This window comes from Rattus norvegicus, chromosome 17 (assembly GCF_036323735.1).
Source record: "Rattus norvegicus strain BN/NHsdMcwi chromosome 17, GRCr8, whole genome shotgun sequence".
Taxonomy (NCBI): Eukaryota; Metazoa; Chordata; class Mammalia; order Rodentia; family Muridae; genus Rattus; species Rattus norvegicus.
Genome location: NC_086035.1, coordinates 9212361 through 9238983, shown reverse-complemented (window position 1 = coordinate 9238983; position 26623 = coordinate 9212361). Strand labels below are relative to the sequence as shown.

Below are 26623 nucleotides of genomic sequence, written 5' to 3'. Positions count from 1 at the left end.
AGCAGTCGAGCTGGAGCTAAGCCATAGTCAAGGTGAGCCCAGGGCCCCGTGTCTCAACCTTATCCCTATCCCATCGCCCAGCTTTTTCTGGGCTTCCACTTCCTGCTCCCCATGACATCCCAACCCCAGCCCAGCCTGATTTGCTCCCCCTGAGCTAAAATAATCCCTGTCCTTTCTTCTACACTCGAGAGCCCCTGCCCTGCCATGGGACACTCTAGGCATAGTGCTATCTGTGTTCGGCCCAATCCCCGGGTGCCATTTCTATTCCCTGAGACATTACATCATCTGCAGCTGCCTCCCCACTAGACTTTGAGAGCAGTGGTGGAGGTTGTGTGTGTTTTTAATTGCTACTATACTCTAGCATCTAGATAAGAACTTAGCAAACACTACACACTCAAGAAACACTTGTTGGGATTGGGGATGGGCCTCAACTTTTGAGCGTTTGCCTCCTATGCTGAGGCCCTAGGTTCTATTTCCAGCAAACGAAACAGTTCCAAACCCTTACTGGACAGAATGGCTTCTTAGGTCTGTGACAAGCGCCCGGGTGTCCATCTCTAGATGTATCTGAGGATGAACAGAACCACAGACCCTAAGTTAGATGTCATCTATGTGGGTGTGAGTGTCCCAGACACAGCAACTGTTAGATCTGTCCCAACCTTTTGATACACAGGACTCATTGTGGGTGCCCATCATGATGTCCTACAGCGAGAGATTGGGGGGACCGGCTGTCTCCCCACTTCCAGTCCGTGGGAGACACATGGTGCATGGGGCAGCCTTTGCTTATGTCCCCAGCCCACAAGGTAAGCATCACTCCCATACCGAGGCCTGCTGTCCCACAGTTGCCTACTGCTGTCCCTCTACCTATTTCTCCTGGGCTGCTGAGGCCTCTGAGAACTCCCAATCAGACTCCCTCCTCAGTCCTGCACAGGATTCCTGGGACAACCACCTATGCCATCTCCAGTCTGAGCCCGGTAGCCCTCACAGAGCACAGCTGTCCCTATGGGGAGGTCCTGGAATGTCATGACCCGCTCCCTGCCAAGCTGGCCCAGGAAGAGGAGCAAAAGCCAGGTGGGCCAAGTTGGGGGGGGCAGTGGAGATATGGGAATCCCTTGCTCTAGTGTTCTTTCTACTGTGTTCATGCCTGCCCCACCTCCAGAGCCCAGGCTGTCCCAGAAGCTTGCCCAGGTTGGCACAAAGCTCCTGAAGGTGCCGTTGATGCTAGGCTTCCTTTACCTCTTTGTCTGCTCCCTGGACGTGCTCAGCTCTGCCTTCCAACTGGCCGGAGGTAGGGCCCGGGTGGAGGAGGTCAGGGGAAGGGTCCAGAAGGACCTCAGTTGATGCTGGCTTGTGTTCTCCAGGGAAAGTGGCTGGGGACATCTTCAAGGACAATGCCATCCTGTCCAACCCAGTGGCAGGGCTGGTGGTGGGAATCCTGGTGACAGTTCTGGTGCAGAGCTCCAGCACCTCGACATCCATCATTGTCAGCATGGTCTCCTCTGGCTGTGAGTTGGCCCGGCTCGGCCAGGGATAGAGGCCAGGGGCCCGGTCCTTCAGGATCGGGGCAGGCGTGTGGAATGCAAGTGAGGGGAAGGTGGGGCTCCAGCATCTCTTACACTGTCCTCTAAAGCCAGGCCAAGAGTCGAGTCAGGAAGGACTTCCAGGACCTGGGGAGCGTGGCGAAGGGGCAGCACAGTTCCTGAAGGCCACCTCTGTTCAGCCACACACACACACACAGTTGCTCAGGAAAGCCAGAGAAAAACCAGTCAGTAAAAACCACCACACACACATGCAATCTATTGTAAAGAATTAACTTCCAGGGCAACAGAGAGGCTCCCAGGAGTCAAGAACACAGGCTGTTCTTCCAAAGGACCCAGGTTCAATTCTCAGTACTGGCATAGCAGCTCTCATAACTCCTGTAACTTCAGTTTCAGAGGATCCAACACCTTCACTCAAACATACACGCATGTAACACACCAACGCATATGAAATAAAACAGATATATCTTTTTTTAAAGATTTATTTATTTATTATATATATATAAGTACACTGTAGCTGTCTTCAGACACACCAGAAGAGGGCATCAGATCTCATTACAGATGGTTGTGAGCCACCATGTGGTTGCTGGGAATTGAACTCAGGACCTCTGGAAGAGCAGTCAGTGCTCTTAACCGCTGAGCCATCTCTCCAGCCCCAGATAAATCTTTAAAAAAAAAAAAGACTTTCGAGATTGTGTGGCTGGGTGCTCAAATCTGACATTTACAGCGTAAGCAATTCAGAAGGGCAGGGTACGTGGGCGGAAGCGGATCCTGTGAGCTACAGGTGAAATTTCTCTCTCCAGGGAGCTTCAGTTTCACACTTGAGACTCTCTCATCCCATTGGCTGAGGCCCTCCAAGAGCATCACGAATAATCCCCTTTACCTGGGGCTAGGGAGTCTCAGTGGGTCAGAATGCTTGCTACATGGTGTGAAAGCCCAGGTTTGAGTTTCTAGTACTCACATACAAGGCTGGGCATGGCTACACACACACCGGTGCTGGGGGCAGCGGTGGAATTGCTGGGGCACCATGGCTACCAGCTAGCTCTAGGTTATGCAAGAGATGCTATCACTTGGTAATTAGAGAGCCCTAGAGCTGAACTCTTGAGTTCTTCCGGCTTCCACCTTTGCACATACACACTGCACACACGCACTCACACATGATACACACACACATGCACGCACATGCTCACACACACGTAGACACAAGAACAATCTATTTAAAGTCAACTGGGTGCCATAGGCTAACCCAGTTGACACATAAAGCCAACGATCACACTTGTGTAAGGTTCACCTGCACAAGCACAACATGTGGATTGTACAAGATGTGAGTTCTCATGACGCAGTCGCACACGCATGTCCATCCTGAGTAGCGCGTGGACGCGCCCCGTACAGAGCGTGAGAACCTTGTCACATGTGGACATGCTCACACACGAGTAATTACTCAGCTTGTCTACACATGGACCGGTGAGGCTCATCCTAGGAAGTCAAGAATATACTAGAAAAGGCTGTCTCAGGCTAGAACACAAGCCACGGGCCTCGAAGGAGTTATTGTAAGACACAGCCTACAGCCATGATCCAGTGTTTGAGAGGTTCCTCTTCCGCCAGTGTTGGAGGTGAGCTCCGCCATTCCGATAATCATGGGCTCCAACATCGGGACCTCTGTCACCAACACCATTGTGGCCCTGATGCAGGCGGGGGACAGGACTGACTTCAGGCGGTGAGCTGGGGAAGGAGGGTGGTGGTTCATCCTTGTTGGGGAGAAGGCAGGACTAAGTGCCGGGACTCCTCAGCTTGGGCACGCTTTGGGTCTAGCGGTCCTGCAATGTGATATCCCTGCTCAGGGCTTTTGCAGGGGCAACAGTGCATGACTGCTTTAACTGGCTGTCTGTTCTGGTCCTGCTGCCCCTGGAGGCTGCCACGGGCTACCTGCACCACGTCACCGGGCTTGTGGTTGCCTCCTTCAACATCCGTGGTGGCCGTGATGCCCCTGACCTTCTCAAGGTTATCACAGAGCCCTTCACAAAGCTTATCATCCAGGTGAGGGCGGGACGTGCCATGGGATGGACAGATGTGGGACAGTGAGTGGCCCTACCTTCACCTCTCTCTCTCTCTCTCTCTCTCTCTCTCTCTCTCTCTCTCTCAGCTGGACAAGTCTGTGATTACCAGCATTGCCGTGGGGGATGAGTCCCTGAGGAATCACAGTCTCATTCGGATTTGGTGTCAACCAGAGACAAAAGAGGTGAGTTCAGAGCCAGGTAAGACGATACCCTCTTTAGAGGTTTGCCTGTTTGTTCCAGAGACCTTGGACATCACTTAGATGCGCTGGCAATTCTTCTGCATCTGTGTAGCCATGGCGAGCGTTCGTTGGTAATCCCTCCTGGCTGCCATGCTGGCCATAGGCAAACATCATCTGTACGTTTAGCATTGCATGTAATTGATCTGGCCCAGTGGCTTTCAAAGAGCTGTTGTTCCCCAGACTAACCGCATCAATACTACCTAGGAACCTATTAGAGGTGTAAACTAGATACAGATTAGAAGAAAACCCACTGCTTAGTCCATATGCGTCCTTCCTAGAATGGTTGGATCAGAAAAGAACAAAAAACAAAAGACCCTTGGGAATGAGCCCAGTTGCTTAGTCTCCAACCTGCCCTCTAACTGCTCCGTGCTCAAGTTTGGAAACCATGGATCAAGCTCAACCCTTCGGTTTCATGGACAGAGACACAGGCCCAAGGAGGCTAACTTGCCTGGGACTACCCTGCTGCAGGGACACTTGGGGCTAGTCACTGGAGTCTGCCATGTTTGCAGCTTGAGGTTTAAGCAAGGTGGAGAGGAGGGAGAAGAGAGTGCTAGAAGGATATTGAGAAGCTTGGATCCTAGGACTCCAGCCAAGGAGCAAGTCAGTGGCTGCCACATTGGATGTGACACTCCCTGGCTCTCAGGGATGGCCCCCTGAGAGACACAGCAGTCACTGGTGCTGACAAGGGGCACTTTCACAGGGAGCCACAAGTTCATTTTTTCTGCTCAGAATGAGGAACTATCGGGATTGGCTGGGCCTTCGTGGATCAGCCATTATGCCTATGGTACCAGGCACAATAGCAAGGCGGTTAGGCACGAGGAAGTAGGCAATTAGCACACTTTCTGACTCAGCCATAAAAGGGAAAACGCTTCACCAAACCACAGTCTTCCAAATTTGCTTCTCCTTAATTATTGCATACATGAAATCGCTCCGTGTAGAAAAGCTGCGGGGAAATCAGAAGCCCACAGCAGAGGCACGGGCCCACTCCCCACCCCCACCCCCGCCTTCCCTCCTCTTTGCCGTGGATGTTCCCGGTCCTTTACCCCAGCACTCGCAGAAAACACTCTGTCAGCTCACCCCTCGGTGTTCCTTTGCATCCCAAGTGGCACACGGCATCAATGCCACCCTTCTGAGAGTTCTGCTCTGCTGAGAGTTCAAGGCAGCCTGACAACAAAAAGCCCACGTGGACAGCTTTGATGCTGGCTTTGTGATCTTCCCGTCAGCCACCTTCTCATGAGCTCTCTGGCACTCTCGGGCAAGCTCTGTGAGTCACTGCAGCCTCAGAAAGCACAGTCTGGAGAGAGGAAGAGAAAGCACATTCTGATCTAAAAAAAAAAAAAAAAAGAAAGAAAAAAAAAGAAAAAAAAAAGAAAAAAGAAAAGAAAAAAAAAAAAGCCTCAGAGAGATTTCCGGCCTGAGGTCTGTCTTGGGCAAGTCTCTACCTGTGCCCTGAACCTCCTCACCCACTGTAGTCCTGAAGCAAGACTGGCCAGGTGTGTCGTTTTACACAGATGGAAACTCAGTGTCAAGTAACTGCAGAGTTCCTCAGCTGGGCCTGCCTTCTGCTCTTTTTCACGTGTCACTTGCCAGAGCACCAGTCCAGGTCCTTGCGCTAGCAGGAAACCTCTTTCTGTAACAGTAGGTTCTCGGCTTAGAGTGTAAGGTTGGATCTGAGGACCCTGCCCTCTGCCGCCTCTTCACAGCCTCCAGCCTTCACCACGCTGGACCCAACGTTAAGCAAACTGGTCTCCAGGGTGGAGGGAGTCCTTCTCGATGGACTTTTGAGTGTTTGAGACTTGTGGATGATCGGTGACCTGGCATTGACCTTGGGATCCCTTCCGTGAGTCTCAGTGTGATAACTGACAGCTGCACCTGCCTGGTTTAAGCAGCATCTTTGGAGGACTGGCAACGGGAAGCAGCTGGTATCACATCTCCACTCTGCAGAGAAGAAATGGCCTCTCTCAGGGGGTGCACAGTGGCTTCCTGTATTATTGCTTCCTATAATGGAGGGAAGGTCTAGATCCTGATGGAAAGCACATTCGTGCATGTTTCTCCCAGATGCCGCTCTAAGGTACCCGCTTCTGTGTCCATTTCTCCTTCTGCCCACGGCGCCTTAGACTGTCACCCCACCCGCTCGGGACTGGTGGCTTGGAGATGCTCTGAGAAGTTCTCCTTTCAGCCACCAGATGGCGCTGCTAGCCCAGAGTGCTCCTCGGCTTCCAGAAGAACAAAGGGCCCCGCAGCTCGCGTAGCCTCAGAGGGGAAGCTATTGTGCAAGCCCACATCCTCTGTGGTTCTCTCCTGAGGAAGGACTCTTGAAGTATGGGAGTCCTTTGTGAGCCTAATCACCTTCTTCAGTTCCCAGAAGTGTCTCAATCTAGGGTGTCCCTGTAGGCTCTTAAATACCAACTCTCTCCGAGATGCTTCCAAGTAGTCTGTGGGGGAAAGAAGACAGCATCAGGGACTCCATCGTGGAGACAACGAAAGGCAGAGAGGTTAAGTGTGTGGCTGGCTCCATTTCACACAGCTGAGAATGGCTCAGCCACGGTGTGAGCGCAGGACTACGGAACACGCCTATGTTCTACTCCGCTGTTCCCTTTCTGTTGCCCTTCTCTACCCCAGGCTGGACCGATACATCTTGGGAACGGGACCAGATCTGGGCTTCCCAGCTCTGTGAACTAGGCCGGAGTTCCTACCTTCTCTGCCCTGTAAGATCTCCCTAAAGGATTGGTTCTCTCTCCCTTCAATTCTGTCCTAGCCTGGCGTTACAGTGAGTGGACCCTCCCTTGTCTCGCCTGCTGTCTCTCTGTTCCCCTCTTTGCACTTAGGGTCTCTGACTCCCTTTCTGGGTTCAGTTATGGTCACACAACCTCAGGAAGAAAAGTCAAGTTTCCAGAATCCCACAGGAGGGTGGAGAATGGAGTTATTGATCCGTGAGGTCCGGAGTCAAGGTTCAATCCTGAGAACCAAAAATACAAATAAACAACAACACTCCAGATATCTCTGTCCTCAGCCTAGTCCCGACCCTGTCTCAGTCAACCCTAAGGTGGGACTTATGGCCAGTTCCTCACCTGCCTCTAGCCCCTATAAGACCCAAAAAAATCCCCTCCCCAGGAGTCCTCAGGATGCAGCTCAGAGAAAGCCAGTGAGGCACGCATGCATCTCAGGAAGTCAGTTGCTTCCTAGGGCTTTGGGCTGGGGACATTCAGGAAGGTCTACCAAGTCCTTTCTGCAAAGGGCCAGGATCCACAGGTGCTTCTGCAGGAGCCTCTGGTCAGGACCTAGGAGGTCGAAGGGAAATGCTCTGGGCCTTATCTGGAAGCTCAGTTTACTTGAAGCTCTGTGGTAAGCCAGACCCAAAGTGAGGAGCATGTGAACATTTTCTCCTGTGACCTTTACGTTTTTAATTATCCCAATTTTTTCCCAAAGATTATTCGTTTTATGTACATTGGTGTTCTGTCTGCATGTACGTCTATGTACCAGATCCCCTAGAACTAGAGTTACAGACAGTTGTGAGCTGCCATGCAGATGCTGGGAATTGAACCTGGGTCCTCTGGAAGAGTGTCCTGTGCTCATAACTTTTGAGCCCCTATTATCCAGATTTAAACAGGCTCAGAGAGGTGCCATAACTGGTCTCAGAAAGTTGGTTTAAAAAGCAGATTTGAACTCAGCAAACACTTGGCTCTCCCCCTGACTAAACCCCAGCCTGCTCTCCCTGACTAAACCCCAGTCTCTCCAGAGCAGGTCAGCAGAATCCCTCACCTCATTAGCATTATTGTTTTCTTCTTCTTCTTCTTTCTCCTTCTCCTTCTCCTTCTCCTTCTCCTTCTTCTTCTTTTCTTTTTTTTTTTTCTGGAACTGGGGACCAAACCCAGGGCCTTGCGTTTGCTAGGCAAGCGCTCTACCACTGAGCTAAATCCCCAACCCCTGTTCTCTTCTTGAGACAAGATCTCGCTCTAGTCCGGGCTGGCTTTAAACTCATGGCAGTCCTCCTGCCTCAACTCTCCAAGTGCCCATCTGGATTTCTGTCCTAGCAGATGACTTTTATCCTACATTTTGCCTAGAGTTCAGGACTTGGTGGTGCCCCAAGGCTTAGATTTAGTGAATTGGGAATAACAGCTGAGCATATTGTCTTGCTCAAGGGGGAGCATTGCACACACACACACACAAACTTCGATTTTAGAACCCGCTGTCAGATGTTGACCCGGTCAACATTGCACTGGGGTTTTTTTTTTTTGTTTTTTTTTTTTTTTGTTTTGGTTTGGTTTTACTTTTTTGATGTAGGGATTGGAACCGGGACCTTGTCCCTATAGACAAGGGCTGGACCACTGGCCCAAGCCCCAACCCAATCACACATTCTTTAAATGACCCATGGCTTGGAACAGAACCTAAAGAAGTTATAAACACCACAGTGCCAGCTCCTTCCCTTCCTGGAACTTTAAAGTGTGTCCCCATAGGCTTGTGACTCCTAAATACTTGGGGGCTGAGGCAGGAGGATGGCAAGTCCAGGGCCTACCTGGACAATTTAGCAAGACCCCCTTCTCAAAATAAATTAAAAATGAAATGAGATCTCGGATGTAGCTCAGTAGAAGGATGCCTGCTTAGTTTCTGTGTCTAAGCTCAACCCACCCTGTTGAGGGAAAAAGGCATCTGAGTAGCTACAGCATTCGTAGGAACTGAACCCAGAACTCCACAGCTGTGCTCTGTCTTCTGGAACCAGGCAGCTGGGCCGCACTGGGGTGTGTCTGTGGATGGTGACAGTGACCTGGAGCTAAATAGTTACTGTCTCTACAGACCCAACGGCCCATAATTTAGGTCGCCTGCCCCCTTTATCTACGGAATTTCCCTCACTTCACTCACAGTAGGTCCAGAAAGAAGAAAGGGGAGGGGCTAGATCCTCTGCTGTCAATCACCTCTCTCTTTTTTTTTTTTTTCCAGAGCTGGGGACCGAACCCAGGGCCTTGCGCTTCCTAGGCAAGCGCTCTACCACTGAGCTAAATCCCCAACCCCATCAATCACCTCTCTTACACTTAGATCTGAGCCTAGGCAGAACGGAGCTTGGGTTGAGTGAGCCTTAAAGAGACCATGGGGCAGGAACTGAGAAATGACGGGTGAGGACAGATGGGGATGGGGCTTTCAGAGAAGAGGTTGTGGAGGCCACTGAGAGATGGGGGAACTAGGACAAGAAGCTACTGACATGATGATTGGGGGTACCCAAGGGTCCTGGAGGTAGCCAGGGCAGGTCAGTGACGGGGTAGAATGTGTATGTACGAGGCCATATTCCTGAGGTATTTCGACCTCATCTTTTCTACATAGGATGTAGGCTCAGAGCGGGCAAGCAACAGGTCCATGATCACAGAGCCAGAAATGCATTCTGGTCCTTCCATTTCTCCGGAACCTCCCTCTTAGCTCCGCCCCCAGGCTGTGATTTTTTTTCTAGATTCTCTAAGTCACCTTCCTCTGAATTTAGGCTTCCACTTCTATGTCCAGGGTAGAGGCCATTGGCAGCCTTGCAAACACCACCATGGAGAAATGTAAGTATCTCTAACATGGGAGGTAACCCACATGACAGCCCTGCACAGCCGTGCCCTGGCTGGCCGCTGCTCTGTCCAGCCCCGGGAAAAGCAGCTGACCTCTGGGCTTATAGCAGGGCCTGGTGCAGAGGCTGAAGAAGCTTGAGGTGGGGCGTCTTAAGCTCACAGCCCAGTGGGTTGGGAAAGGTGGGAGGCAGGTGTAGGGTAAACACTCCTGATACCACCCTTTTAGGCAACCATATCTTCGTGGATACTGGGCTGCCCGACCTGGCCGTGGGGCTCATTCTGCTGGCGGGCTCCCTGGTGGTCCTGTGCACTTGTCTTATCCTCCTCGTCAAGATGCTCAACTCTCTGCTGAAGGGCCAAGTGGCCAATGTCATCCAGAAGGTCATCAACACAGGTGAGCTGGGAAAAGGCCGCAGGTCTAGGCAGGGCCCCAGATGAGCTCTTTCAGGTGTTGTTATAAACCCGTCGCTATCGTCTGTGAGCCCAAGTTTCCCCTGGACCAAGAAGAGGTGGGACCAGGTCATCCTGGAGGCTCCTTAGATGTTGACAGCCAGAAAACTGGGGCCATCTCTGACCGTTACATTCTCTGGCAGATGGGCATTCTTCAAGAGCCATTGTTTTGGTTTGGTTTGGTTTGGGTGTTCGAGTCTTGGTTTCTCTGTGTAGCCCAGCTGTCCTGGAACTTGATTTGTAGACCAGGATGGCCTTGAATCTCAGAGAGATCTGCCTGCCTCTGCCTCCTGACTGCTGGGACTAAAGGTGTGCACCACCGTGCTCATCTTCCCTGTTTGTGTTTACTTATTCTGGATTTTTCCAGACAAGGTTTCATGTGGCCCATAATGTCCTAGACCTTACTCTGCACAGCCTAGACTGGCCAAGAACTTTTGATATTCTGCCTTTCACTTCCGAGTTGTGCTGGGATTACAGCTATGCATGGCCTTGTCTGGCTAGAAACTTCTGTTTAGTGGACAAGTGGACATTGAGCCCCTACTGTGTGCCACAAGACACAGGAGCAAGTCAAATAGAGATGCTTGCTGGTTTTAAGACAGTTTCTCTGTGTAGCCCTGGCTATCTTGGAGCTCTGTAGACCAGGCTGGCCTCCAACTCTGTGATTAAAGGTATGTACCGCCACTACCCTTGGCTTTTTTGCAGGCAGTGGTGGGAGGGGTTATCTGACTATATACGCTTAGCTAGCCTGGAACTCGCTATGTAGACCAGGCTAGCCTGGAACTCAGAAACTCTGCCTCCAGAGTCCTGGAATTAAAACCATGCACCCATGAGTTCTGCCAAGATAAACATAGAGCAGGATCATGAATCTGCTCTTGTTGTACAAGCCTTAGAGCCTGCGTTGGATTTCCATAACCCACATAAAAAGCCATGTACTGGGGTACATGCCTATACTACCAGTGGTATGGGGCAGAGACAGGAGGATCCCTGGCCCGTCAGTTGAGCCACTTGGTGAGATCTAGGTTCGGTGAGAGACCTTGTCTCAAAAAATAAGACAGACAGGGGGTGGTGGCACACACCTTTGATCCCAGCACCCAGGGGGCAGAGGCAGGTGGATCTTTATGAGAGTAAGGCCAGCCTGATCTACTGAGTTCCAGGACAGCCAGGGCTACACATGGAAAACCCTATGTTAACAACCCCCCCAAAAAAAAAACCCCAGAAGACAGAGAGAGATAAAGACAAGATGGACCTCTGGCTTCCACACACAGGGAGGAAAGCCAGATGTGATAACTCACAGCTGTAACCTCTGCACTTGGAAGGCTGCTGAGGCAGGAGGATTGAGGAGAATTATGAGGCCAGCCTGGACTATAAAGTGGAGACAGTGGCAATCACAGCAGGTTTGGGACAGAGTGGCTGTCAGTAACTTGGGAGGGATGGGCTAAGGCTAAGGGCCAACATAGACGGAGCAGATTTAGGGGCCTCTAAACTTTACCAGGGTCCATGCTTTACTGAGGGCGATGGTGTACTCGCAGGATTTGGGGCAGGGGGTGACATTAACTGATTTTCTTTTCTTTTTTTTTAAGATTTATTTATATATTTATTATATATGAGTACACTGTTGCTGTCTTCAGACACACCAGAAGAGGGCATCAGATCTCATTACAGATGGTTGTGAGCCACCATGTGGGTGCTGGGAATTGAACTCAGGACCTCTGGAAGAGCAGTCAGTGCTCTTAACCGCTGAGCCATCTCTCCAGCCCCACATTAACTGATTCTTATTTTAATCTACATTTTGGGCTTTTGAGTTACTGCGCTGACACTGGGGAATCACACGTGACAAATGTGGGAGTAAGGAATGCCCAGAAGGAAGGTCAGGATGGGGTTTCCAGTAAGGAAACCATATCCTGGGGTGGATACGATTGACAGTCTGTCTCTGTGGGACCCTGTGGGCAGATTCAGTCAGCCATGAATCAAAAGCATTTCAGAAAAATAATTGCATGCCTTGAAGCAGAATTTTGTAATTTTTCTTTTTTAAAATTTATTTATCTTATGTATGTGAGTGCACTGTTGCTGTCCTCAGACACACCAGAAGAGGGCATCAGATCCCATTACAGAAGGTTGTGAACCACCATGTGGTTGCTGGGATTTGAACTCAGGACTTCTGGAAGAGTAGACAGTGCTCTTAACCACCGAGTCATCTCTCCAGCCCTGTAATTTTTCTTCTTAAGCATTACAGAATAACAAATATTTACACTGTTGCAATGTTTTTGTTTGCTTGTTTAGTTTTAGGGGCTTTTTTGTTTTTGTTTTTGTTTTGAGACAGGATCTCTCAATCAGCTATGGCTAGCGTGGAATTCACTAGGTAGACCAAGCTAGCTTCAAACTCATAGAAATCCACCTGCCTCTGCCTTTTGAGTGCTGGAATTAAAGATGTGCACCATCACACACACACACACACACACACACACACACACACACACACACATCTCACTTTATTCTGTGTGTGTTTGGGTGTGCACACATGGTCCTCTCCTTCCACCGTGTGGATCCCAAGGGTTGCTCAGGTCATCAAGCTTAGCGGTAGGAACTTGCTCCGCACAGGCGCCTCACCAGTCCCAGCTCTTTACTGAATTAGGTCAGAGAAACCATCCAGACGTGACTTAAAGCGCGTGGGCGTATCCTTCGCTGTGCTGTAGACGCTTACCTTTTGGTGCCCATGACATCCTTCACCCAATCCCCCATGGATCTCGATGCTGAACAGAAAGCACAGCTAGGGCAGGGCACAGGAGACTGTAACAACCCCAGTAAGAAAGAGCTGTGACCACGAGAACAAGCAGGGCAAATAAAAGCTGCTGTACTCGAGCAGAGGACCAGCTAGAACCTACCACCTCAGTACCTTCTCCCTAAAGCGAGTGCCTGCTCTCCCATGCGCTCCCGCTGACCAGCTTACTGTGGATTTGGTTTCCTTTCAGACTTCCCAGCCCCCTTCACTTGGGTCACAGGCTACTTTGCCATGGTGGTGGGCGCCAGCATGACGTTTGTTGTCCAGAGCAGTTCCGTGTTCACCTCAGCCATCACTCCGCTCATTGGTGAGAGCCCGTGACCAGCCATGGGCAGCAGTGGGCGGGAGCAGGGCCGGGCGGGGGGTGCAGGGGTTGTGTGGATGCTCAAGGAAGTAGACCAAAAAGAATGGCATTCCCTTCTGCCCACCAGGCCTGGGTGTGATCAGTATTGAGCGGGCCTACCCTCTCACCCTGGGCTCCAACATTGGTACCACCACTACAGCCATCCTGGCAGCACTGGCCAGCCCCAGGGAGAAGCTCTCCAGCTCCTTTCAGGTACATGGGGAGAACAGTCAGTCTGTGGTAGTAGAGGGCTGGGATGGAGAGGACGAAGGATGTAACAATGTATGATCAGCATCAATGCTCACTAAGGTTACTCACTCCACTCACTGGAAACCAGGGTCTAAAAGCGCAGTCACTGCTACACTGTATCAGTCAACAGCAACAAATCAGGGTCACGCCCTGGCAGTGTGCTGTGGGGGGCCCAGACTTGGGGGATCACAGCTGCATAGAACAGGATGGTAAGCAGATGGCACAGGGGGAAACTGACTGAGGAGCAGACCAGCTGACAAGGGGCTGACCAATTAAAACCATCGGAATGGGCAAGACAAAGAAAACTTAATCGGGGGCTGGGGACTTAGCTCAGTGGTAGAGCGCTTACCTAGGAAGCGCAAGGCCCTGGGTTCGGTCCCCAGCTCCGAAAAAAAGAACCAAAAAAAAAAAAAAAAAAAAGAAAACTTAATCGTTAGTGGCTGCTAAAGGCAGACGTGGCAGTACATGCCTGGAATCCCAGCACTTGGTAGGAAAATGGCTAAAAGTCCAAAGTCAGCCTGGTCTACTTAGCAAGATCCTGTGTCAGAAAGACATTTTAGCAGCTGGGTCATAGTTGAGGAGTTACTGGGGGCAGCTAATAGGACACACGTGGAAGGTTCGGGGCAGTTGTCATTTACCAGTTACAGTTCAGCAACACAATAGTTTAATAACTAGTGTGGAGTCTTCTGGAACCACATCAGCCCGAAGAGGTTTCCTCCTGCTACCCAGGTCATGTGGGGCCTCTACTATGTAGCCCTGCTGGGCTCACAAGGCGGTGCCTGATCTCTTCCGGCTTCTCTCCTGCAGATTGCCCTCTGCCACTTCTTCTTCAACATCTCGGGCATCCTCCTGTGGTACCCGCTGCCCTGCACACGTCTGCCCATCCGCATGGCCAAGGCACTGGGCAAACGCACTGCCAAGTACCGCTGGTTTGCCGTCCTCTACCTCCTCGTGTGCTTCCTGCTCCTGCCCTCACTGGTGTTTGGCATTTCTATGGCAGGCTGGCAGGCTATGGTCGGTGTGGGCACACCCTTTGGGGCCCTGCTCGCCTTCGTGGTGCTTGTTAACGTCCTGCAGAGTCGAAGTCCCGGGCACCTCCCCAAGTGGCTGCAGACATGGGACTTCCTACCCCGCTGGATGCACTCTCTGCAGCCCCTGGATGGCCTTATCACAAGAGCCACCTTGTGCTATGCCAGGCCCGAGCCCCGTTCACCCCAACTTCCCCCCAGAGTCTTCCTGGAGGAGCTTCCTCCTGCCACGCCCTCTCCCCGCCTGGCACTGCCCGCTCACCACAATGCCACCCGGCTCTAGGCTGCAGGTCCAGACTATTGCCTGGAGCGAGGGACGGGATTTTTACAGAGCCCACAGTAGAAAGGCACAGCATGTTTGTGAGTGTGTGTGCATGCATGTAGATGCATGTCACTTGAGGTACATGATTTTGTGCCACCCTTGGGTACCTGTCCCTACTCAGGGCCACAGCGGGGTGGGCTTTTTTTGCAATTAAGAAGCAGTGTGCACAAATACATGCTAGGTCCTGAGCCTTTGTGGCCATCAGGACAGGAGTATGCGAGTGCATGGTGTGGGTACAGGGGATGCAGATGCATGAGGAGCCCCCAAAATTTTCTGGGAAGAGTCGGCTATGCCCTCTCACCTTCTCACTACCCTTGTCCCAACAGGAGAGGCAGAAGAGCAGCTGGCCTTCTGTATACATGAGCCTTTCCTCTGCCAATTCTGCTAACTGTGCATAGAAAAAGTTTTAAAAGTTGCATCTGTCCTGATCATATATGAGCTTTTTTTTTTTTTTTAAGAAATCATATTCCTTACCCCTACAGCATGGTAATTCTTCACATGGCTTTTACAATATTGGGTATCTAAGTCACCTGGAGATCACACACCAGGGGATGTAGGCTGATTCTTTACAAACACTGTGGTTTTATACAAGAGACTTGAGCATCTGAGCATTTGAGTATCCACAGGAACCAAATCTCCAAACACAGAGGGCCGTTTGCCTCCTGTCTGAATCCCACAGATCTTGACTGGTGGCATGCTGGGGAGGGAGGTGCTGGGAGAGACCCTGTTCGCTGTTAAGCCCTCTTGAGTGGAAAACCCTGTGAGGAAGAATGCTGAAGCCTGAGTAGAGTTTGAGAACCTGACACCCCAGTATTCCTTCTCAGGTGTGGGGTCCCTAGAGCCCCAGGAAGATGACAGGGAGTACCATAGCAGTGGGACCAAAGGCCTCTCTACAAGGCATCTACCACTGGAGGAGGGAACGGGGCACAGGAGGCCTATAAGACCACCACCAGGATTACTTTGTTCCACAAGAATCTCCACATGAGGGGTTGAGGATTTAGCTCAGTGGTAGAGCACTTGCCTAGCAAGCACAAGGCTCTAGGTTTGGTCCTCAGCTCCAGAAAAAAACAAAAACCAAAAACAAACAAACAAACAAAAAAATCCTGCTTAAAAAAAAAAAAAGAATTCCACATGAGCTAGTTTCCTTGTTTGCAGCTCTTCACGAATACACAAAGAGGATAAGCCCAGAGCTCCCAGTTCATGGTTTATTCTGGTCTCCCTACCAACCACGGGCGGTCTAGCTGTCCTGCTAAGAGCACTGCTCACGCAATCCGCCAATCAGATCGTGCACTGTCTTATTGAGGATGCCTCCATGCACGCCTCGTCTGCCCATGAGCACCAGGAGCGCCCGTGGCGTGTGACCCACACAGATTGCACGCCCGTCCAGCCCCTTGGTGCGCGCATCCAGTACGCCATCACCCTCGGCCAGCAGGTAGTCACGGATAACGCAGCAGCGGCGACCCGCCACGCTCAGACCCGTCTGCAGAAAGGTGTGTCGGTCCGGCCCGGTGAGCACACCCACCTCCTGCGGGGAGATGGCCGCCAGCAGACCCCCAGGCCGTGATGCCCACACACAGCGATTGTCCGAGTGGCCCACGATAGCCACGTCATCGATACGCTGATCCCGCAGCACCGCACTGATGTAGCCCTTCCAGTCACCCATCTCCGCTCAGTCAGTCCCAGTAACTTGGGCTTGGGTTAGAGGGGGTGGCCGGCTGCATTCAGAGTTAAGAACACTGGCGGCGCGCCCGAAGTTCTCAGGGCGGGGCTGTGACGTAAGGCGAACGTCACAGAATATCTAACTAGGAGGAGAACGTGAGGGTGGTGGAGTTGGTGGGGGCTGGGGAGCGATTCTAAAAGTAGCATGTAGGAGGAAATGGAAGAAGATGGATGAGAGGCTGCAGAGAGATGGCTCAGCGTTAAGAAAGAGCATTACACAGAACCTGAGTTCCGTTCCCAGCATTACTTCTTTTGGCCTACAAAGCCTGTAACTCCCACCCAAGAGATCTGACAACTCCTTAGCCAAGCTCACATACAAACACACATAATTTAAATTAAAAAAGAAAAAAAAAAGGGTCCGGCGGCAGAGCCATCTGTTTTCACACAGGATCAGAGTTCAGTTCCCAGCACCCAGGTAAAGCAGCGCACTGGTGCCCCCTGCTGGCCCGCTTGCGCACCTGCACTCATATCCACAAAAACAATTATTTAAAAAATGGCTCAAAAGGTAAGGGTGCCTTGGCCTGTAAGTTTGGTGGCCTGAGTTTCATCCCTGGAGTCCCCATAAAGGCAGAAGGAGAGAAATGACTCCACGGAGTTGTCCTCTGACCTTTGCCCAGCACTGTTAACACACTTGCCCACAAACAACATTTTTTTCCCTTAATTAAAAAAAAAAAAACCAGACATGGTGGCATATACTTAAGCCCATCAACTCAGGAGGCAGCAGCAAGTGGATCTGTACAAGTTCAAGGCTACATAGCAAGTCCCAGGCCAGAGGCAAGCTTTGTAGTAAGATGCTGTGAAAACGATGAATGTACGGACTGAGACTACAGCTCAATCAGTACCGTGGAGATTGGACCCCAGCACCACATACACCGAGTGACGGTACAGGTCTATAATTTCGGCACTGGGAAGGCAGATGTCTCAAAAATCAATAAACAGAAGGATGTTTTTAAGAGCAAGAAATGTGGGTTGGGGATTTAGCTCAGTGGTAGAGCGCTTGCCTAGGAAGCACAAGGCCCTGGGTTCAGTCCCCAGCTCCGGACTGAGGGATGCTGGGAGAACCTGGCAGGGGGGCCAGATCCACTTTGATATGGTAAATAGGCACCTTGGCCATTTGTACTGGATTTGACACCTAACACAAATTAAAATACTTAAAAAAAAAAAGAGCAAGAAATGTACTAGTCTGGACACCCAGACTCCTCTCCCGCCAGGGGACCATTAACCTCGTTTTAGGAAGTCACCGTGTCCCGGAAGATTTACGGATTGCTGGCTCCTACCCCAGTTTGTCCTTAGAGACATGGGATGCAGCCTCAGATTTTTCCTTGCCACCAACTTGTACCACCATACTAGGCTCAAAGTGCAAAACAAACACAACGCAAGCCCACCCCTCCCCTCTTAATAAATCTTAAAGATTTATTTTATGTATGTGAGTACACTGTCGCCGTCTTCAGACACACCAGAAGAGGGCATCAGATCCCATTACAGATGGTTGTGAGCCACCATGTGGTTGCTGAGAATTGAACTCAGGACCTTTGGAAGAGCAGTCAGTGCTCTTAACCGCTGAGCCATCTCTCCAGCCTTCCCTCTTCTTTGAATGGTGGTGCTGGGATCTAACCCAGGGTCTCACACATGCTCAGCTCCTACCATCCGCACCACGATCCCTACCTAACATTCCTAACCACGGTTCTCGACTTCTTTTGCATAAGGAATCGAAAAAGAGGTTGAGTTTTAAAAATATAGCATGGCTACCTTCTCCCCGGAGATTCCAGTTCACTGATCTCAGGTAGACTTGAACACTGGTGCCAAAAGCTCACCCAGGTGATCCGGAAATATTCAGTCCAGGCTGAGACCCTGCTACTTCGTAAACATAGAATGGGCGTGTCTGGTGAGCAATCTGCACGACCTCCTTGGCACAGAGTAAGTCTGTGAAAACATGGTGGCCTGGACAAGAAGAGTCTAAGCCTCTTGTGCTGAGATCTGGCCAGCTGCCTTGTCCAGGCATGGAGGGAGTTGGCGCATCTGTGCTCCCACTTGGTGTTCTGAGACGGAATTCTGAGGAACGTTTTCAAAGCACTTTATTGAGTTTCTGTGTCCCTGGGGCCCAGCCACTAGCTTCGCAAGGACCGACCCTGGTTACTTAGAAAGCAGTATGCTCCTGGATCCAATCCAGGTAATTGGCCACGTCAGTGTAGACCCCGGGCTTGTTCCGGTCACCACAGCCGGAGCCCCAGCTGATGACTCCTCGCAGGGTGAGCTGACGCTCTGTAACTCCTTCATCACATACCAGAGGACCCCCGGAGTCACCCTGGGTGGGGAACAGGCAGCACATGGCTCTTGCCCTATGGTTGACAGGCAGAGGGGCAAGGTACCAACCAGGACCCCAGGGCTGACCTGACAGGCATCGGCGCCTCCCTCCAAGAAGCCAGCACAAAGCATCCCAGGCAGGATGGCGTCTCCGTGCACGTTAGAGCTGGAGCAGCGATCCAGGGAGATGAAGGGTACCTGTGCCTCCTGCAGAAAGGTGGCGTATTCTTCAGCCCCTGCAGATCAGAGGGTGGGGGAGGACCTGAGTTTGCTTTGTGGGTTAGGCTACCAGACAATTCCCCACCTACCCTTTACGCCCTCACAGCAAGTCCGAGGGATAGGGACCTGCCAATAAGAAGTTCATGACAAGGACACTGGAGCCCAGAAAAGAGCTAGGATTAAAACACAGGAAGCACCTCTTATCCTCTCCCACACAGTGTCTCAGAACCTGGCTCCCAGAATAGTTCTCCCTATTGTCTCCATTGCTCCAGCATGGAGACAAAGTCCTGGTTAAGCCTTTATAATTTGGAGCCCCAAAGAAGCACAAGAAAGTTCAAGTCTCTCTGTAATCCTGTGCTGGTTTCTGTCTGTCAATTCGACAGGACCCAGTATCATCTGGGAGGAAGGAACCCTCAACCTGAGGAGATGCCTCCAGAAGATTGGCCTAGGGCAATGTCTTCGAGGCATTTTCTTGACTAACGGTTGATGTGAGGGGGCCCAGCCCACTGTGGGTGGAGTCACCCTCAAAAGGTGGGCCTGGTTGTATGAGAAAGAAAGCGGAGCCAGAAAAGTGCAAGCCTTTTATCCTAGCACTTGGGAGGCAAAGGCAGGTGGATTTCAAGGGCAGCCTGGTCTACAGAGCTGGACAGCTCCTAGACAGCTGGGACTACACAGAGAAACCGTTTCTTAAAAGCCAAAAACAAAGAAAAGGAGGAGGAAGAGGAAGAGGAGGAGGAGGAAGAGGAGGAGGAAGAGGAGGAAGAGGAGGAAGAGGAGGAAGAGGAAGAGGAGGAGGAAGAGGAGGAAGAGGAGGAAGAGGAGGAGGAAGAGGAAGAGGAGGAGGAGGAAGAGGAAGAGGAGGAGGAAGAGGAAGAAGATGAGGAAGAGGAAGAGGAGGAGGAAGAGGAGGAGGAGGAGGAGGAGGAAGAGGAAGAGGAGAAAGAGGAAGAGGAGGAGGAGGAGGGGGAAGAGGAGGAGGAAGAGGAGGAGGAGGAGGAGAAAGAGGAAGAGGGGGAAGAGGAAGAGGAGGAGGAAGAGGAAGAGGAGGAGGAAGAGGAGGAGGAGGAGGAAGAGGAGGAGGGGGAGGGGGAAGAGGAGGAGGAGGAGGAAGAGGAGGAAGAGAAAACAACCCAGCCGAGGTGTTGGGGATAACTCAGAGGTTAAGAGCACTTGCTGTTCTTGCAGAGGACCTGAGTTCAGTTCCCAGCAGTTTTAACCTATATACAGATCTGGCTTCCCCTATACAAGGTGTACATATGGCACTTACACAGACATGTAGGCAGCCACACATGCACATAAGATAAAAAAATGAATTTTAAAAAGAAAGCTGAATAAGCCATGAAGAGAAAGGCAGCAAGGGGTGTCCCTTCCCATGTCCCGCCTCAGTTCCTGCTGTGGTTTCCCCAATGGTGGACAGCAACCTTGGAAGTCAAATAAAGCCTTTCCTGCCTCTCGTCTGATGTTGGAAACTAAGCAGGGTCCAGCCTGGTTAGTACTTGAATGGGAGACCGCCTGAAGAGAAGGCAAACTAGAACAAATCTCAAGGGAATCCAGACAAAGAATTCTAGATTCTGGGAAAATCACTCTACAGAGAAGAGTTTTGTTGTTGTTTGTTGTGGTGGTGGTTTTTTGTTTTTTGTTTTTTTACAACTGTCATGTCAGTGGAACATGTCCCCCAGGCTCAAGATAACCAAGTCTCCAATCAGCCCCCAACATTTGTGCCTACCCTCGAACTGATGACCCCAGCCGGCCACCTCGCAGAGCACTGTCTCAGAGGGTGGGGCCGCGCTGCTGGGCAGACACACCGGCTGGACATGAGGCGACAAGATCGCGCAGCTGTTTTTCCTCCCCCGCAGGCGCAGCAGAGCTACCCCAAGAGAAAAGGGTTAGATGGCGACATAGGCCCCCAACCCTCCCCATCCTTTCTCCCTATCCCTGTAGGGCTACCCCACCCAAATCATGCTGGTAGGTTTTGGAAGAGAAGCCCTCGTGAAGGCGGTAGGAGTGCACAGCCAGAGTCTGGCACCTCTCGCAGCTCTGGTTATGGCGATCTTGACCAAGTACCACTGTCAGTTCCTCGGGCGCTGGCCTGCGGTCGGGTGGAGGACAGTGTGTTCAGACTGGCTACAAATGTTTTGGGGGCGCCCCTGTTTTCAACCCCTTGAGGGAGCTCAAGAATAGCGGGGATGGGGGGAAGAGTAGGGTGCAGGTAGGGTAGGAGCAGATTAGGGGTCCCCGAGGGTGGCGCTTGCCGTTTCTGCAAGCAGTGAGCAGCGGTCAGCACCCAGCAGGGGTCGATGAGACTGCCTGCGCAGAAGCTGTCGCCCCAGTACAGTGCAGCGATGTAGGGATGCGATCCAGGCAGAGCCACTAGTCCGCCCACCACGCGCCTGAGCGAGGACAGTCGCTTGCGAAACCTCTGTCCGCAGACCACCGTACTGGTCCTGGACACAACATTCTGATTACGGGTCGAGTCTGTGGAAGGAGAGATTGGCTGAGGCCACGGATACCTACCTCGGGCTGCCTAGAATAAAAGAGACCCATGTCCTCTGCGCCGGGACCCCTCCTCCGCCTAACTGTCTAGTGCATCGGACAGAGACGGGAACTGAGGCATCTGCAATATGGGAGGCCGGGGCTTCAGCATGTCGTGACTCTCAGGGGAAACCGGAGATGTGAGCGTTGGCATCTGGCACTGTTCCAGGTCGCAGTAGTCCCAGCTCAGCCTGTCGCCACTCCAGACGTAGCACCATGGACGTGTGTCATTATCTGGGTTCCTGCAGTCTCAAGAGGGAGCACTGTTAGAGCACGGGGACCCCCGAGGACCCTAAGGGGAAGCGAGTTGCCCTGCCTTGTCCCTTCCCTGCGAACCGGCAGAATGCGTGGTGGCCCAGGCCCCAGCTTAGAGCTTGCGTCTCAGTCATGTTCCGGTAGGTGGCCTCCGAGGCCCACCGCTGACATGGTGCACCCGACAGAGTAGTTTTAGCCTGGCCCCGGTAGCTGAGACCCCTGTCTTCGTAGCAAGTCGCCTTAAGGTCTAGAGAGAGAGAGAGGGCTCCCTGCAGTCAGGGGATGGGTCTGTTGGTGCCCTCTGGTTCACTTTTCCATTCTCTCTATCCATCTCCGAAAGCCTTTCCCACATGGGGTCCTACTCACCTAAGTCGCAAAAAGGTCCGGCATAGCCTGCAGGGCAGTGGCACAGTCGGTGGTCCTCCACGAGGAGGCAGGTGCCTCCATTAAGGCACGGATTGACCCTGCAAACTAGGGGGAAGGTGCAAACTGAGCCCTCCCTGGGTACATCAACCAGGGGCTCCTGACTTGCTGCCCTCTTCCCCACCATCCCGGGAGTACACACCCACTTACCCTGACTGGTCAGCAGCTTGCAAACAGCCTGAGGACCTTTGCACTGGCACCTGGCCACACCTCCTGGCCCAGTTCTAAACCATATCTCATTCTCATGGAAGAACTTGAGGAGCTGAGACTCAAAGCATTTCTCTGGGGACAAAAGGAAGCAAGTGGGACCCCGCCAAAGCTCCAGGGACTTCCTCCTGGGAGGCAGTTCCTCTTACCTCTCTGGCAATGTTTCCCGGTGAGGTGTTCAGGGCAGAGACAGTGCGGGCCGTTGGGGGTGTTGACACACGTCCCTCCTTTGTGGCAGGGGCTGTGTTTGCTGCAATGGTCTGAGAGAGGATTCAAGAAAGAAGTACCCAGGGGTTGGGGATTTAGCTCAGTGGTAGAGCGCTTGCCTAGCAAGCGCAAGGCCCTGGGTTCAGTCCCCAGCTCCAAAAAAAAAAAAAAAAAAAAAAAAAAAAAAAAAAAAAAAAAAAAACCAGGGGGGGGGGAGTTTAAAAAAAAAAAAGAAAGAAGTACCCAGAGTCCAAGTGACACTAATGCCTTGCCTGAACCTGCTTGTCATAGAACCCTGGCACCCCAAGCTTCTAGACCTTAAATTAAACTCATCTGGACAAGGGTGGCCTCTTCCCCCAGAATTCTCCCTCTGACTTTTGAAAGGACTCTGTAGGAGAAGGGAAGGGGCTGGGCCAGGAATCCCAAGTGTGTGTGTGGCACCCGAGAAGGTGTGTGGGAACCGAGTGGAGTGAGGAGCAGGGCACACACAGTCTTGAGTCACCCGGGGCCTGCATGCCATACCTTTCACTTTCTTGGGCTCCAAGCAGTATCCCCATTGCTGGTCCTCGTCAAAGTTGGGGGTGGTAGCACACCTGGGGAAGAGATGAGGTTTCTCTGCACTGCCTGAGGCTGGCTAGGCTAGCCCTGCTTCGACACACTCACACACACACACACACACACACACACACACACACACACACACACATCCCTTTTGCCCAAACACGATTGATTCTCAGACAGCCAGGCCCCTCCCCCAACCCCTATTACAAGTTCTTACCAGGGCCTGGAGCCTGGCTGTCCTTTGTGGATGCATTTGTGGTACAGGCGACGGTGGTACTGAAAGGGAAAGTGGCAGAGCTTCCCGTCCACAGTGAGAACTGTAGGAACAGCACACACCTCTGAATCCTGCCCTGAGGTCCAGTTGCCCAAGCGCTGCCTTACCCTGCCTGGCTTGAAAAAGGACAGCTAGGCATTCCAGGCCGCATCCTGCTTAGAAAGTCGGTTTCTAGAGTCAGACAACTGGAATGGTTGTCTGATTCCAACACTTAGTTCCCTGACCCTGAGCAAATGAAACCCAGGTGCCTGTTACAAAGTTGCACTTATTAAATATTTAGGTCACTGGCCTTTCATCCCAGAACTTGGGAGGCAGAGGCAGGTGGATCTCTGTGAGTTCAAGGCCAGCCTGGTCCACAGAATGAGATCCAGGTCAGCCAGGGCTTTTTCACAGAGAAAGCCTGTCTCCCTTTCCCCAAACCCCAGTACACACACACCTACTTATTTAGGACTCTTAACCATTTTTGGTTTAGTAAACTGGCAACAGTAACCCAACTGCCAAGCCTCATCATTCACTGGCTTTACATTTGCAAATCTGCCTGCTTTGTAAACGTTTATTTGTAAACCCCCCTAACCCAATGCTTGTGATTCAGGTTGAGGATATAGGTCAGTAGTGTAGTGTTTGCTGACAAGATGCCACAGGTAAAAGGAAGCCAAAGAAAATGCCAATGCTTGCAATGTCTCTGTGGAATTGTGTGGATCAGTGAAAGATGCTCAAACACACACACGCGCGCGCGCACACACACACACACACACACACACACACACACACACACCCCACACAAGCACACTTCTTTTTAAAGAGGGCCACGGTTCAGCTCAGTGGCCAAGCATTTGCCTGGCATACACCAGGCTCTAGGTTTGACCCCCCCGTGCTTCAGGGAGAAAGGGGAAGAGTGGTTCTCTGTGTTTGCTCAAGTGTTACCTGGGGCTCCTACCTGCAAGACCACAAGAAGCCATGTGTGCCTCATGAAGAAAATGTGTCAGGGACACCTTGTTTAAGAATTCTTGGGCTGGGGGTTGGGGATTTAGCTCAGTGGTAGAGCGCTTGCCTAGCAAGCACAAGGCCCTGGGTTCGGTCCCCAGCTCCGAAAAAAAGAAAAGAAAAAAAAAAAAAGAATTCTTGGGCTGGAGAGATGGCTCAGTGGTTAAAAAGCACTGACTGCTCTTCCAGAGGTCCTGAGTTCAATTCCCAGCAATCACGTGGTGGCTCACAGCCATCTGTAGTGGGATTCGATGCCCCTTTCTGGTATGTGTTAAGAGAGCAACAGTGTACTCATATACATAAAATAAATAAATCTTTAAACAAAATTCTTCCTTCCTTCCTTTCTTTCTAAAACCTTTAATTAATTAATTAATTAATTAATTTATTTATTTACTTTATGTGTGTGAGTACACTGTAGTTGTCTTCAGACACCAGAAGAGGGCATCAGACCCCATTACAGATGGTTGTGAGCCACCACGTGGTTGTTGGGAATTGAACTCAGGACCTCTGGAAGAGCAGTCAATGCTCTTAACTGCTGAGCCGTCTCTCCAGCCCAGGAATTTTTTTCTTTACAATTAAAAAAAAAAAGGAATTTTCCCATGGTGCTGCAGACCAAACCCAGGCGTGTGTGCGTGTTGTGTGTGCGTGTGTTGTGAGCTACAGTCCTAGTCTAAGAGCTAAAGCTTTAAGGCATTTGGGGGCAGCAGCACCTAGGTAAAGCTCTTTCCAAGGATTAGAAACTCATTTCTCCTCCACAACCCGTTGAGTTTTACAGTGAGGGGAAAAAGTGAAGCTGAGAGGAAACTCGCAAGCGAGAAAGCGAGGGTTTGGAGACATTTCGGTGCCTGTGATCTTGGGCGAGCCTGACGCTCTGTTCTGTCTCCCATCACCCACTGAGGGTCTGAACAGGGGATGTCTGACATTCTCCAGATGTGCTGACAGGAAAAGGAGGAAGGTAGGGAAACTGAGGAAGACTTGGTGTGCAGATGTGATGACATCATCAGTAGTATTGTCCCACACTACCGTGTACCTGCCAGACTCTAATGTGGGCATCCGGGAGAGCCCACGCCCTGCCCTCCAGGCACACATCTGGATCTGCTATCATCTGGATCTGTAGGCACCCAGGTCTGAACATGACTGGAACAGCTTTGCTCAGAATCCCTCCTCTGCTTCGGAGGCCTGAGGCCGTGCGGAGGCCATGCAGGGTAGAGCACATTCATCCCCACAGAGTAGATTAGGAAAAGCCAGGTCACATACCCACAGAGGGATCGCCAGCTCCGTCCTTGAACTCCTTGGACTTCCACGGTGGCGCCTGCAGGAGAGAGAAGGCAGGGACATTGCCCACAATGTCAAACTTTCCTTGATCCTGTATTAGGCCTCAACCTGCTGCCGCCTCCCCAAAGTACAGGATTTCCTCACAAGACGTGGCCTTCCTCTCTCTTCTCATTGTCTCCCCCACAAATGTAGCCTGCGTTCTCATATCCACCAGCATGAGCTGCTATCTCCTTTGTGGGGCCTTCTGGGCCAGCTGTGCCTTCCCCCACACGTCTCTCGGTCACCTGAACTAGCAGGCAACAGGCAAAGGCCAAAGCTGGAACAGGGACACCACCACCACCCCACCACCCCTGCACTGTCACTCTGGTTTAAGTGTCCCAGTGTCTACAGTCCTCACCGAAAGTGTCAAGTCCAGACTCATCAGCAGAGACCCCAGGAACAACAGAGCCGTCATGGCGTCCGCCAATGGCCCAGCTGCCTGCCCCAGAGTAAGGATCAATAGATGTGGGCAAAGGTCTCAGAAACCTCAGAGGTGGAGATTGGTTAAGCTCCCTCCTGGGCCTGAGGAGCACAGACTTCACAGAAAGCCCAGAAGAACAGCGCCGTCGAACCCTCGTGAGCAGGGCAAGGCTGGTGGAAGCAGAGTACCGAGATGGGTTCCTGCCCTCCCCCTCTCCTGAGCAGTAGGGCATTGATTTTACTAAGATGGTGTTCCAGGTCCTGTTGAGGGTAAGGTAAGAATGGCTGAAGAAAAGCCTGCTTACAAAATCTTGCAGACTATCGGGAAGCCTTCTGGCTTCAATCTGCTGAATGACCAATTACCACACTCTGAGCACCCTAAAACAATGTCCCCCTAAAACAATGTTTACGGGCGCGCAGACCCATGGGTTAAACACTTGGTGCTGCATAGTTAGAGTTTCTGTCCAGACCCTCAGAAACCTAAGGTTCAGACCGAGGTCTCTCAACAGTCCCCATCAGAAGTCATTTCCATATGGCTGCAGGACAGATGTCCCAGATTCTTCTTAGCTGTCGACCACAGCTACATGTGATTCCTACATTTCTGGTCATCTGCTTCCTCTAACTTTAAAACCAGTGTCAGGGTTGGAGGGGTGGCTCAGCGG

The 26623-nt window shown here is 51.6% G+C and overlaps 3 protein-coding genes across 3 annotated transcripts; 1 reads left to right on the top strand and 2 right to left on the bottom strand.

Moving 5' to 3' along the window:
• Slc34a1 (solute carrier family 34 member 1) lies at positions 1–14974 on the top strand. The gene is made up of 13 exons (NM_013030.2): positions 1–32; positions 671–800; positions 919–1068; positions 1157–1285; positions 1359–1502; positions 3141–3252; positions 3377–3572; positions 3679–3774; positions 9302–9365; positions 9598–9765; positions 12791–12907; positions 13032–13156; positions 14000–14974. The coding sequence occupies exons 2-13, from the start codon at positions 692–694 to the stop codon at positions 14501–14503; spliced, it is 1914 nt and encodes a 637-aa protein (NP_037162.1). The 5' UTR covers positions 1–32; positions 671–691; the 3' UTR covers positions 14504–14974.
• A 753-nt stretch (positions 14975–15727) lies between these two features.
• On the bottom strand, positions 15728–16255 carry Pfn3 (profilin 3). The gene has a single exon (NM_001109487.1). It carries the CDS (start codon positions 16203–16205, stop codon positions 15792–15794), a length of 414 nt encoding a protein of 137 aa, NP_001102957.1. The 5' UTR covers positions 16206–16255; the 3' UTR covers positions 15728–15791.
• Positions 16256–18319: 2064 nt separating this feature from the next.
• Positions 18320–26165, bottom strand: F12 (coagulation factor XII). Its single transcript, NM_001014006.1, has 14 exons — positions 25900–26165; positions 25485–25539; positions 23187–23286; positions 22931–23001; positions 22351–22461; positions 22145–22276; positions 21938–22042; positions 21653–21818; positions 21362–21558; positions 21037–21259; positions 20737–20873; positions 20511–20651; positions 18653–18801; positions 18320–18566 (listed from the first exon to the last, which is right to left on the bottom strand). Exons 1-14 carry the CDS (start codon positions 25954–25956, stop codon positions 18399–18401), a joined length of 1812 nt encoding a protein of 603 aa, NP_001014028.1. The 5' UTR covers positions 25957–26165; the 3' UTR covers positions 18320–18398.
• Between the last annotated feature and the right edge of the window lie 458 nt (positions 26166–26623).